We start from the raw sequence: 13957 nt of genomic DNA, 5'->3' as shown, positions 1-13957 counted from the left end.
GAAGAGAAACCAGAGAGCTTGCTTACTCTTTCTTGGCAACATGTGAGAAGGTGGCCATTGGCAAGCCAGGAAGAGAGACTTCATGAGAGCCCAACAATGCTGGTATCCTGACCATGAAATTCCAGACTTTAATAGAAATATGTTTCTGTTGTGTAAGCTACTCAGTGTATGGTATTTTGTTATAGCAGCCCAAGCTGATTTAGATAGACTAAGTGGACTAAGATCTGAACTGCTGTGTGGCAAGTAGTTTTCTGATACTGAGAATTCTATTCCTCTCAGATTTAGTCAGTAAATGTTTATTAAATGTCTACTATGTTCTATGCCCTGTGAAAAATGCTGATGTTCAAAGATAATTAAGACAAGGTTCCTACCCATAGGGACTGATTTAATAATAGACAACCATGTAAATAAATGGAAAAAAAGTGTTATATGTGCTCTGACAGAAGTATGTATAAGGGATCCAAAGGTTACAGTAATTGTTTCTATCTGTGGTTTAAGTGCGGCTAGGTTTGGTTGGTCAGTACTCTATGAGGTTAACTCTAATTTCACCAATGAAGTAAAGAGATGTGGTTTTCAATGTGGTGATAAAGTCTGGCCTTCACATGGTGAGCCCTGCTGAATGGTCAGCCTCTGTCATTCTTCACTGCACCATCTCCATGTTATGTAATAGCAACATAGTCTTATAGCAATTAATAAATTCCTACAAAGAGCTTCCAGGAATAGGCACAAATTTCAGAGATTCAACAGAGGAAGTCAAAAGGCCAGCACTGGGCAGTCACAGAGATTTAGATGGTGGCTGCCCTCTTAGAGGTAGAAAATAACTTGTTGCATGCCCTGTAAAATGAAACAGGTATTGGCAATGGCTTGAAGTGCCCTTCAATCAATTCTATACTCTGTGGACTTCCATTTCTAATTTTCCTTGGGGCTTTAAATGTTTTCAATAGCATTCTGATTTAGTTATACTAACTGTATTTTGTATAAGTTAATAAGTATTCCACGCTGTTACTTGGAGAAAATGCCACTGATGACCTGGGAAACAGCATGAAGTGTAACACCTTTTAGTCTCACATCCCTTTTGCTGGGTAAGTCCTAATCAGCCCTCAGCCAATGTCCTAATTTCTCTGGGAAGCTGTGCCTAAACTCCACCAGCCTTGAATTGAGTGCTTCTGCTATGAGCTCCCTGGAACCCCTGTAGTAAATGTATAATAGCACTTATCATATTGTTTTGCATTCTCTTGTTTAATTGTCTGTCTTCTCTACTGGGCTGTTAAATTTTTAAGGACAGGAACAATATGAATCTTGATGATGTGCCTGGATCTCCAAAGCTTTCAGTAAGTATTTTTTGAATGCAGCTACTTTCAGAGCCTGCAAAAATAGAGGACCAGATGAGTATTAAGTTTATAGTGCCCCCAGCAAAGTGTACCTAACCAGTGAAGTTCAGTTCAAAATACTTATCTGACCTTTTGTATAAATTAATCAAGTCCAAATTAAGATCATGAAACAGTCACGGGGGGAGAGTTCAAAACCATAGTAAAGAATTTAGATTATATTTTAAGTGCAAGGAAAGGACATTGGAGAGTTTCAACAATATAAATGATTATGTATATATTTACATTATTCATATATGTATTTATATTATAATTCACAATTAAATATTTGTTTAATATTTGATATTTTAAAATATTTGATAAGTTTATATTTCAAAATTATATAAAATTTTCTAAAATATATTTAGAAATATCTTAAAATATATTAAATTATATCTCATATGAACCTAACACCTAGCACTAAAAATTGTTGAGCAGATGCCAGAGAAGGGAAGGGGTGTTATGAGCTAATTAAAAATCTGAAATTATATCTCTTTATTGATCATTTTCATCAAATAATATATACATATACAGATATATTATTCCAAGAATTCCTTAGCCTGTCTTTGTGAATAGTTTTACTTAGGTAAAATTGATATACAATAAGCTACACATATTTAAATTGTGCAATTTGAGAAGTTTTGATATGTACATTTGTGAATTCATCATTAGAATGTAATGATATTCATTATCTGCAAAAATTTCTTCATGACCTGTTTTAATTTCATTTTCTCACTCACCTTCCTAATCTGTTTACTACTGATCTGCTAACTTTTACTATTGATTATTTCTGTCACTATAGATAAGAATTTTATCTAATGGAATTACTCAGTATGCACGCTTTAGTCTGACTTCCTTTGCCCAGCATCCATCCATGTTGTAACAAGTTCAATAGATTATTTCTTTTTTATTGTTGAGTGGTGTTCCATTGGAAGGGTATATCACCATTTGTTTATTCATTCATTTGTTTGACATTTGGATTGTTTTCAGATTTTTGCATTTACAAATAAAGATGCTTTTAACAACTGTGTACAAAAAAAAAAGAGCACAAACACTAAAGGAGTACAGCACCATAGGGTAACCAAAATCAGGTGGACATAAAATTGAAGGTCATTTAGAAGAGGAGAATATTAAACTAGTTTTGAATAGAGGTGAAAGGTATGGTGGATAAGGCTTGAACAGAAGTCTAATGAAGAGAGAAATGGACAGGCTTTATTTATGCAGATCAGCTTGTTGGGATTAGGACATTCATAATTCATTCATCTAATATGTATTTAATATCTACCTCAAGATTAAAATGACCTTTGAATTCTAGGTCAAGGAGTTTAGATAGGATATGACAAGTATATAATAAATACTTCAGGTACACAGATAACATGGTAAAAACTGTAAACTTCATGTGAATCTGATTATTTTAGCAACTACACAGAAGATGACCTAGAGTGAAGAGTAACTTATGAGTGATACACAAAAGCAGAGATGGCCTGTTACAAAGTAGGACAAAATATGATGCAGAGAAGCCTTTCTTCTAATATTTTTTCTGTTGGCATGTAACAATTTTGGTTTAAGGCAATGCCTTTCAAAATCTTTTGTTTACATGTAAGAATATGCTACTAAGTGATGGTAACAGCCAACACAGTGGAAGCTCTGGCCCCCAAAATATGACGTTTTGTTCCTCCTAGGAGTATGAATGCTTAGCTAGAGACAACACTTAGCTGCCTCCCAGCTTAATATGATCATCACCAATAAGTGTAGGAGAAGAGACATGTCCAACTTCCATATCACTTCCTCAAAAATAAACTGCTTTACTTGCATTTTCCTTCTTTGAGAGCTAGAATGGAGATATGGTAGAGATCCATTTTTAACCCATTTATGCCTAGTGTTCCATTATTGGAATTCTATGCTTGTGGGAGTTATTTATATCCTACTGCTCAAGGTCATTGCCAAGGTCTTATTTTTCACAAAAAAAATTTTGCAACCTCTGGCATAAATAGGTTAAGCCATGTCCTAAGCTAGGGCATGGCAGAGCTTCAGGACAGAAAGACATGGGACTCTGAGCAGGCCTCATGAGCCATGAACAGGGTAACCCTGTTAGTATCAAACAACCAGCCAGTTTCATTAGAGGGAAATAGAATTCTATTTTCTTTTAGGCACTGTATTTTTCCTTTCTTCATTGTGGCACATTACCCTAATGTAATATTCATGAGTCTGGCATAGATTTGAAACTTATCTATCTCCTACCTAGAAATGGGAAGAACCTAAAGATACGGGTCATAAGAAACAAATTTAAAAAAGGGCTGGCTAAGGGCACTCCTTAGGGGAAGGTCGACTCACACAGGCCACTAAAATAAAGGAACCTGGATGGTCAGCTAGGGGGCAGGATACAGTTTTTTGACATCCAGAGGAGGCAAGAGGATGAACCAATGAACATACTTCATGTACTTTACAATTTTGGTGGGACCAATTAGTTACAGTAATTCAGAGAAAGGTACTAAGGGAGGTAGAAATGAAGAAGAGGGAGATTATTAGGGAAAATGAGGGTAGAAATTAATGAGAGATGGCATTATGATGTTTAACAACAGAAACAAAATAAAAGAAGAAGAGCCAAAACCAATTCAAGGCATCAGAGACTGCGCAAATATGAATCAGGAAACTGTGAAAGTTAAAAGAGTAATCCGAGCTGAAGAGGATATTGAAACTGGTGTTTCCCATGTTAACTGTAAACTGTGGTAGTACATTAAAGTAGATATGTCCCTATGCAAATTAAAATAGTTAATAAAGGGGTGTTTGAAAAGAAATGGTAGAGAGATTAGGATTGGTGATGTAGACCATTACCACCCACATGGAAAGAGTAAGGGCTAAAAATGCTGTTTAAAGAAATAGCTACACTTGGTTCTATTACATTTTAAGTTTAAACATTACGTTTTTCAATATGCATCTTGAAAAAAGTAGCAGCTTTTTAACCATTATGTTCAGCATTCTTTTCAACTTTAAACTTGCACAGAAGTCTCTCCTTGAACTTCTTCATCATTATTTTGATGTTCAACTTTCTGGAGAAGCTTGGGGCCTAGTAAACCAATAAGTAGACTTCCAATTGGGGCTGTGATGAGGATGGACAAAAATGCCACTGTCAACACATCCATTCCATAGTCTTCTAATTGTTTCTCTCCATGTGACCTTGCTGTGTCCAAAGCCACAGATCCTATTGCAGCCTATAAAAGTTTAAGAATAAAGATGGAATCATTATAAGACAAGCACATATAAAAAAAGTGATTTTTTTTTATTGTTTGCAAAAACAAATTGATTGTTCTTTTGCTCAACTAAGAAAGTTGTTTTAGTCTTCTTTTTGGTTTTGTTTTGTTTGACTTTTTTAGATACCGGGGCTTGCTGTGTTGCCCAGATTGGTCTTGAACTGCTGGCCTCAAGTGATCCTCCCTCCTTAGCATCCGAAAGTGCTGGGATTACAGGTATGAGTGACTGTGCTCAGCCTGGCTGGTTCTGATAATCTAAAAACTCTTTCTGCCCTTGCATGGGGATATACTAATGACTCATTTGTACCTATCTGTGTAAGGTAGGGTTACATGAACATCAAGAAAATACATTTCAAAACACAAAGCAAATCCAGACTCACAATATTAGTTAAATATAATATGAAGTTCTATGTACTAAATTTTTCCTGAATAAAGATGAAAATTACTGGTCATCTCCTTTTATCTTTAGGAATTTGGAATTAAAGAATAAGATGAAGAACATGCAGTGATACCTACTGAAAACTGTTAAATTTTAAATAAATACATACTGCTTTAGAGCTTAAATGCATTGTCAAACATCATAAAACATGAAAATAGTGGACACCTTGACAATCTGAAGTTGATCTTATTAGGTATTTGGTCAACTCTTTGCCTCACAAGTTGGTGAAATGTTTTATTTAGAATGTATCTATTGGAAAATATTATGAAAACTTTCAGTTTCTTTAGAGGCAAAATGCAATATTATCAGTGCAGATGGGAAAAATGTAATTAATCTGGTTATACCTTATTCCACAGAGCACAACAATGTTAGCCTCTAAGACAATGAAAAATAGTCTACATCTGACACAATGGCAGAAACTACTAGTTGCTCACAAAATGCTCCTTTCCCTTCTATAATAGAAATCCTGAAGTTTGGCTGGTCACATTGTTGTCCAGAGACCTTTTTGTAGAACTCTTAGCCATTATGTTTCAGACATTTTTGTAAATCAAATTGGGGAAAAACAACTCTGGAGTAATGCCCAAATGAACAGAGCATAACTGAAATCTGGAATATAATTACTGAGCATACACGTCCCCCAAAGCCTCCTAAATGAAAAACACTTGATTTTAATTCCTTAAAATTTAATTTTAATTCCTCAAAATTCCTTAGAAATTTGAATATTTATTTATAAAATAATCTGGGACAAAACAGTTAAATGTTGCTTGATGTAATCAGTCTGAAAATATACAGTACAACCAAAGATACATCACATTTGCAACAAATCATAATCTATACAGTTCTAACTTAATTAGCAATCATAGGTATTCAAACAAATGCATGGTCAACAAATTCAAGCACCTATCTATAAATGCTTTATTTATCACATGTTTATTATAATGCACAAATTTTCAGTCAAGTAATTAATAACAACTAATAATCTAGGAAATCAATAAAGCCCTTTCTGAATTTTTTTTCAAAAAATCTTTTCTCCATTATATATAAAGACTCTGGTCAAGCCCAACTGATCATCAATCATATTAACATTAAAGTATCACCAAATATTAAGGTGAGACATGCTATTTCTATTTTACTCCCTTATTAACATGAAAAGAGTTAACAACGCTTTCTTTGGGTGACTTGGAGAGGGTTGACTGATGAAATTCAAACTCTTCTCTCCAGCTACTACTGCTTTCTAGTAGAATAGGGATTTACTGGATTTTTACTTGTACCCTGGTTATCTAAGGAAATTTAATGAGCTGTCACATTTAAAGAATTAATATACCAAAAATACAGCTTTTAAATAATAGATTAGGATAAACTCTTTGCATAAATCCAACTTCAACTATTTATTTTTTGCTAAATTTAAATAAGCATTCTTATTTAATATTTAAAGGTATCATACAGAAATAGCAGTTACAATGCTAAGCCATCCTAGCCATCATACCTGAACTGTGGCCTTTGGAAGCCATGCAAAAGATATAAATATCTTTTCCTTTAAGTTAAAACCAGCAAAACACACCATCAGAAATGTAGTCAAAATTCGTATTAATACTGCAGTGCCTACAGTGGCAACACAAAGGCCTGTAAGAAATGTTCAATTTTTAGAAATAATAGGAGAGAAACTGCATCTCATGGTTACTAATTCAAAATAACCATCAATAATTTTTAAAACATTAAAAAATTACAAATACAAATGTTTAGGCAGAATATATCAAAACAATAGTATGGATCAATCAGGCTATTTGTTTAAAATAAGGTGTTCCCCTAGCTTAAAATCAGAAATTAGCATATTTGAATTCTTATACAGAAGATTTGAATATTATATATGTCTTATGCTTTACAGCAAGAACCACACTCTTTCATGTGTATAAGAAGAATTTATTAAGTGATGATTAAATGATAAGTAATAAGCTTTAAGTACTGGGTACTCATAAATGTATAATGTATAGACTTTGCCTCAAAGTCAGAGGAAGACAGAAATAAACAACTAATTCATAGACTATACAGTAAGTGAAGTATAGACAAACTGAGGACATAAAAGAGGGGAAAAATAATATTTTCACCCACAAAGTCAAGAATTCTTTACAGGATATAAGACCAGAAGTGACATCCAAAACATTTATGAGCTGGTATGGAGGGAATTAGCCAGTCAGAGCTGGCTGGCCATGACCAAACAGAATAGACACTGGCAGTCTCCAACTGTTTCACCATACTGATGTGTGCACTGGTCCCAATTATACCTAGTTAACATATATAGCTACTCCATTTAGTCCTGTAGAACTCTTTTCTGATACAGACGAGTTGATCATCATTTGCCAAACAAGGGATTGTGACTAGTGCTGCTGCATGCTACTAGACCTAAGAGTGGCACGGCTAAGGTGACTCTTGAGTATTAGGGTGTTTTTTTTTTTAAAGTAACATTTGTTGAGTGTTTACTCTGTGCCAAGTGCTGTACTAAGATTTAAATATATTATTTTGGGTTGTTGAGTGTTTACTCTGTGCCAAGTGCTGTACTAAGATTTAAATATATTATTTTACTTAATTCTTACAACCTGTGGGAAAATTACTTTATAGTTGAAAAAACCAGAAGCTCGGAAAGGATAAATACTTTTCTCAAATTCAAAGGCCTGGTAAAACATCAGGCAGACATTTCAGGAGGATCTGTTGTAAATTTGCCATAGAGTTTTCTTATGGGAAAGTTTTGTAGCTCTTTGTTGAAAGGTATTTTTCCAAGGTTTGAAAGTATTCAAAAATATCTGTAGCCTGAAGTACAAGATAAAGAGTTGATACCATTCCCAGAAGGAAATACTGAAAGTTTGAGAAGAGGATCAGAAGGAAGTTTTAGTTGAGTTTGAAGTTTAACAGGACATACAAGTGGTACTGTCTAATCAACAACTGGATATACTGATTTAGAAATAAATATTTTGGAATTATACAGTTTATAGTTGATGTCACTGGTATAGGTTAGAGAAGTGATATACAGCCAGCAGCACAGAAGGCTTTGGAAAGAACTTTGATAAAGGGCAGAGTTTAAGCTACATATTGTGTAAGGAAAGGCTCAAACAGCATTGGGAAATATGAAGTTTAAGAACTTGATATAAAGGAGGGTTAAAAAGTCAAGAGCAGCAGATGCTGCTGAGAGAGAAAGGAAAACAAAGACTGGATTTAGCAATATTACCTTGGTAAGAGCTTGAAAGGTTGTGTGATAGGCAGAAGCTGGGCTAAAATGTATTGAGGAAGGAAATGAGAACTGAAGTAAAAAGGGAAGTAGAGTAACCTCTTTTGAAAAGTTTGAAAAGGGGGGGGACTCAAGATGGCGCTGTGAGAACAACCCAGGATTGGAGCCCGCGTTGAATTCGCAAACGGTGAGTCAGTGCTGCATTTCCAGACTGATCTTTGTTGCCCACAGAACGGGGAAACTCCCAAGTATAAAAAGACACGGGACGCCAGGCAGTAGGTCTGCCTGGCGAAGCCGGCAGCCGGGGCGGCGGCGGCTGGCCCTACCCAGCAATCCCCACAGGGCGCGCTTGTCCGGGTGCCTTGTTGAACCGGCAACCTGAGACTTGAGAGGGCTGGACTTGAGACTGAACGAGACTTGCACAGTAGCCCAGCCCAGGGGATTGCAGGGACAGATCGTTTGGGATACCCAGTGGGACGAACAAAACTGCGATTTCAAACTATCCCGGGCAGACGGTCCGAGACGCTCTGTGGGGGAGGGGCGTCCACCACTACGGAGGCAACCCGCCCCAACTGAGATACACGCCCACTGCTGACGCAGCCAGCCGTTGCCGAGGCAACCCGTCCCTACTGAGATACACGCCCACTGCTGACGCAGCCTGCCGTTGCTGAGGCAACACGCTACAACGAAGAGACTCCGCCGCAGGGCGTGGCGGAGACCACAGCAGAGCCGGCAGGAACAGCGCGAATCACACAACAGCAGGGCGGAGCCTCGGCAGCCAAACAGTGGCTAGTCTGCCTTTGAGCTGGGCAGGACACCTGATCGGACATCCAAAAATAAAGCCCAAACCCCTCAACACAGAGCATTTGAGAAAAAAAAAAAGGGTTGTTTAATGAGCTGTGTTGCAGCAGAATCAAACATAGCAGCCTAACAGCCCTGAATGAACAACAGAGTGCACAGCTCAGCAATTAAACCCCATAAAGTACAAACTGTCTCCTCAAGCAGCTCCCTGACCCCTCTATATCCAAAAGACTGTCATTAGGCAGGCATCATCCTGGGACAAAGAGAGCAGAAAAAGAAACTGGTAGCATCCCTCGCTGTGCCATGGCTACTAGAGGTGCACCCCAGACAAGCAGGGTCTGGAGCGGACCTCAACAGTCGTACAGCGAAGGGGCTAGACTGGTAGAAGGAAAACCAAGCAACAGAAATACTTCATCATCAACATTCTGGGTGTCCACTCAGAGACCCAAACGAAAAGTCAGCAACTACGCAGACGACCAGCGGACAAATCCACAAAGATGGGAAGAAACCAGCGCAAAAAGGAGGAAAACACCCGAAACTAGAACACATCGCCTCCTAGAAAGGACCAAGACTCCTCACCAGCAAGGGAACAAAGCTGGACGGAGAATGACTGTGACGAAATGACGGAATTAGACTTCAGAAGATGGATAATGAGAAACTTTTGTGAGCTAAAAGATCATGTATTAAATCAATGCAAAGAAACTAAGAACCTTGAAAAAAGATTTGAAAAAAGATTCGAGGAAATGATAACAAGAATGGATACCTTAGAGAGGAATATGAATGAATTAAAGGAGCTGAAAAACACAATACGAGAACTTTGCAAAGCAAACGCAAGTTTCAATAGCCGAATTGACCAAGCAGAAGAAAGAATATCTGAAGTCGAAGACCAACTCAATGAAATAAAACGAGAAACCAAGATCAGAGAAAAAAGCGCAAAAAGGAATGAACAAAGTCTCCAAGAAATGTGGGACTATGTGAAAAGACCTAACCTACGTTTGATAGGTGTACCAGAAGGGGACGAAGAGAATGAATCCCAGCTGGAAAATACTCTTCAGGACATCATCCAGGAAAATTTCCCCCACCTAGCAAGACAAGCCAACACTCAATTGCAGGAAATACAGAGAACACCACAAAGATATTCCACAAGAAGAGCAACCCCAAGGCACATAATCGTCAGATTCAACAGGGTTGAAATAAAGGAGAGAATACTAAGGGCAGCCAGAGAGAAAGGTCTGGTCACCCACAAAGGGAAGCCCATCAGACTCACAGCAGATCTCTCGGCAGAAACACTCCAAACCAGAAGAGAGTGGGGGCCAATATTCAACATTCTTAAAGAAAAGAACTTTCAACCCAGAATTTCATATCCAGCCAAACTGAGCTTCAGAAGTGAAGGAAGAATAAAATCCTTTGCGAACAAGCAAGTACTCAGAGATTTTGTCACCACCAGGCCTGCTTTACAAGAGCTCCTAAAAGAGGCACTACACATAGAAAGGATCAATCAGTACCGGCCATTCCAAAATCACACTGAATGCTAAAGAGCTTCAACATAATGAAGAATCTACAACAACTAACAGGCAAAACAGCCACTTAGAATCAAAATGGCAGTATCAAATTCACACATAACAATATTAACCCTAATTGTAAATGGACTAAATGCACCAATCAAAAGACACAGACTGACAAATTGGATAAAAATCCAAAACCCATCAGTGTGCTGTATCCAGGAAACCCATCTCACATGCAAGGATACACAAAGGCTCAAAATAAAGGGATGGAGGAAGATTTACCAAGCTAATGGAAAGCAAAAAAAAGCAGGAGTTGCAATTCTCATCTCTGATAAAATAGACTTTAAAGCAACAAAGATCAAAAGAGACAAAGAAGGCCATTACATAATGGTAAAAGGATCGATACAACAAGAAGAGCTAACGATCCTAAACATATATGGACCCAACACAGGAGCACCCAGATACATAAGGCAAGTTCTTAATGACTTACAAAAGGACTTAGACTCCCACACAATAATAGTGGGAGACTTTAACACTCCACTGTCAATACTAGACAGATCAACCAGACAGAAAATCAACAAGGATACCCAGGGCTTGAACTCAGACCTGGAGCAAGCAAACCTGGTGGACATTTACAGAACTCTCCACCCCAAATCCACAGAATACACATTCTTCTCAGCACCACATCACACCTACTCTAAAATTGACCACATAATTGGAAGTAAAGCACTGCTCAACAAATGCAAAACAACTGAAATCATAACAAACAGCCTCTCAGACCATAGTGCAATCAAGTTAGAACTCAGAATTCAGAAACCGACCCAGAACCGCACAGCTTCATGGAAACTGAACAACTGGCTCTTGAATGTTGACTGGGTAAACAACGAAATGAAGGCAGAAATAAAGAAGTTCTTCGAAACCAATGAGAATGAAGACACAACGTGCCAGAACCTCTGGGACACATTTAAAGCAGTCTCTAGAGGAAAGTATATAGCAATAAGTGCCCATATGAGGAGAATGGAGAGATCCAAAATTGACACCCTATCGTCAAAATTGAAAGAGCTAGAGGAGCAAGATCAAAAAAACTCAAAACCCAGCAGAAGACAAGAAATTACTAAGATCAGAGCTGAGCTGAAGGAGATTGAGACACGAAAAACCCTTCAAAAAATCAATAAATCCAAGAGCTGGTTTTTTGAAAAGATCAACAAAATAGACAGACCACTAGCCAGATTGATTAAAAAGAAAAGAGAGAACAACCAAATAGATGCAATAAAAAATGATAAAGGGGAAATCACCACAGATTACACAGAAATTCAAACCATCATCAGAGAATATTACAAACAACTCTATGCGCATAAACTAGTAAACCTGGAAGAAATGGATAAATTCCTGGACTCCTGTGTCCTCCCAAGCCTAAACCAGGAGGAAGCTGAAACTATGAATAGACCAATAACAAGGTCTGAAGTTGAGGCAGCAATTAAGAGCCTACCTCACAAAAAAAGCCCAGGTCCAGATGGGTTCACAGCCGAATTCTACCAGACACACAAGGAGGAGCTGGTACCATTCCTTCTAAAACTATTTCAAACAATCCAAAAAGAGGGAATCCTTCCCAAATCATTTTATGAGACCAACATCATCCTGATACCAAAACCCGGCAGAGACCCAACGAGAAAACAAAACTTCAGGCCAATATCCATGATGAACATAGATGCAAAAATCTTCAATAAAATATTGGCAAGCCGATTGCAACAGCAAATCAAAAAACTTATTCATCATGATCAAGTAGGATTCATCCCAGGGATGCAAGGCTGGTTCAACGTACGCAAGTCTATCAACGTAATTCACCACATAAACAGAACCAAAAACGAAAACCACATGATTATCTCAATTGACGCAGAGAAGGCATTTGACAAAATTCAACAGCCCTTTATGCTAAAAACCCTCAATAAACTCGGTATCGATGGAACGTATCTCAAAGTAATAAAAGCTATTTATGACAAACCAACAGCCAATATCATACTGAATGGGCAAAAACTGGAAGCATTCCCTTTGAAATCTGGTACTAGACAAGGATGCCCTCTCTCACCACTCCTATTCAATATAGTACTGGAAGTTCTAGCCAGAGCAATCAGGCAAGAAAAAGAAATAAAGGGTATTCAAATAGGAAAGGTGGAAGCCAAATTGTCTCTATTTGCAGACGACATGATAGTATACCTAGAAGACCCCATCGCCTCAGCCCAAAAACTCCTGAAACTGATAAACAACTTCAGCAAAGTCTCAGGATATAAAATCAATGTGCAAAAATCACAAGCATTCGTCTACACCAATAACAGACTTAAAGAAAGCCAAATCAAGAGCGAACTGCCATTCGCAATTGCTACAAAAAGAATAAAATACCTTGGAATACAACTCACAAGGAACGTAAGGGACCTCTTCAAGGAGAACTACAAACCACTGCTCAACGAAATCAGAGAGGACACAAACAGATGGAGAAACATTCCATGTTCATGGTTAGGAAGAATTAATATCGTGAAAATGGCTATATTGCCCAAAGTAATTTACAGAATCAACGCTAACCCCATCAAGCTACCATTGACTTTCTTCACAGAACTGGAAAAAACCACCATGAACTTCATATGGAACCAAAAGAGAGCCCGCATAGCCAAGTCAATTCTAAGCAAAAAGAACACAGCGGGGGGCATCACACTACCGGATTTCAAACTATACTACAAGGCTACAGTAATCAAAACAGCATGGTACTGGTACCAAAACAGAGATATAGACCAATGGAACAAAACAGAGGCACCAGAGGCAACACAACATACATACAACTATACAATCTTTGATAAACCTGACAAAAACAAGCAATGGGGAAAGGATTCCATGTTTAACAAATGGTGTTGGGAAAACTGGCTAGCCATGTGCAGAAAGCAGAAACTGGACCCCTTCCTGACACCTTACACTAAAATTAACTCCAGATGGATTAAAGATTTAAACATAAGACCTGGCACCATAAAAACCCTAGAAGGAAATCTAGGCAAAACTATCCAGGATATAGGAGTAGGCAAGGACTTCATGAACAAAACACCAAGAGCATTGGCAACAAAAGCCAAAATAGACAAATGGGACCTAATGAAACTCCACAGCTTCTGCACGGCAAAAGAAACAGTCACTAGAGTGGATCGGCAACCAACAGAATGGGAAAAAATTTTCGCAGTCTACCCATCTGACAAAGGGCTGATATCCAGAATTTACAAAGAACTCAAGCAGATTTACAGGAAAAAAACAAACAAGCCCATTCAAAAGTGGGCAAAGGATATGAACAGATACTTTACGAAAGAAGACATATATGAGGCCAACAATCATATGAAAAA

The 13957-nt window shown here is 37.8% G+C and overlaps 1 protein-coding gene and 1 long non-coding RNA gene across 7 annotated transcripts in view; one reads left to right on the top strand and one right to left on the bottom strand.

Moving 5' to 3' along the window:
• LOC144576518 (uncharacterized) overlaps positions 1–13957 on the top strand; it is an 803862-nt gene that overhangs the window by 87254 nt on the left and 702651 nt on the right. The gene's annotated exons all lie outside the window — the stretch shown is intronic.
• SLC9B2 (solute carrier family 9 member B2) overlaps positions 2267–13957 on the bottom strand; it is a 61657-nt gene continuing 49966 nt past the window's right edge. For 3 of the 6 annotated variants that reach the window (XM_078366753.1, XM_008992905.6, XM_078366754.1), the window contains exons 11-12: positions 6544–6680; positions 2267–4579 (exon numbers count right to left, since the gene is read on the bottom strand). In XM_078366753.1, coding sequence (XP_078222879.1) covers positions 4358–4579; positions 6544–6680 — 359 coding nt within the window. In that variant the 3' untranslated portion in view covers positions 2267–4357. The remainder of the gene's footprint in view (positions 4580–6543; positions 6681–13957) is intronic. The other 3 variants (XM_078366756.1, XM_078366755.1, XM_078366757.1) reach the window with 1 other exon arrangement.

Source organism: Callithrix jacchus, chromosome 3 (assembly GCF_049354715.1).
Source record: "Callithrix jacchus isolate 240 chromosome 3, calJac240_pri, whole genome shotgun sequence".
NCBI classification, from domain to species: domain Eukaryota; kingdom Metazoa; phylum Chordata; class Mammalia; order Primates; family Cebidae; genus Callithrix; species Callithrix jacchus.
This window is presented reverse-complemented; position numbering and strand designations above follow the sequence as displayed.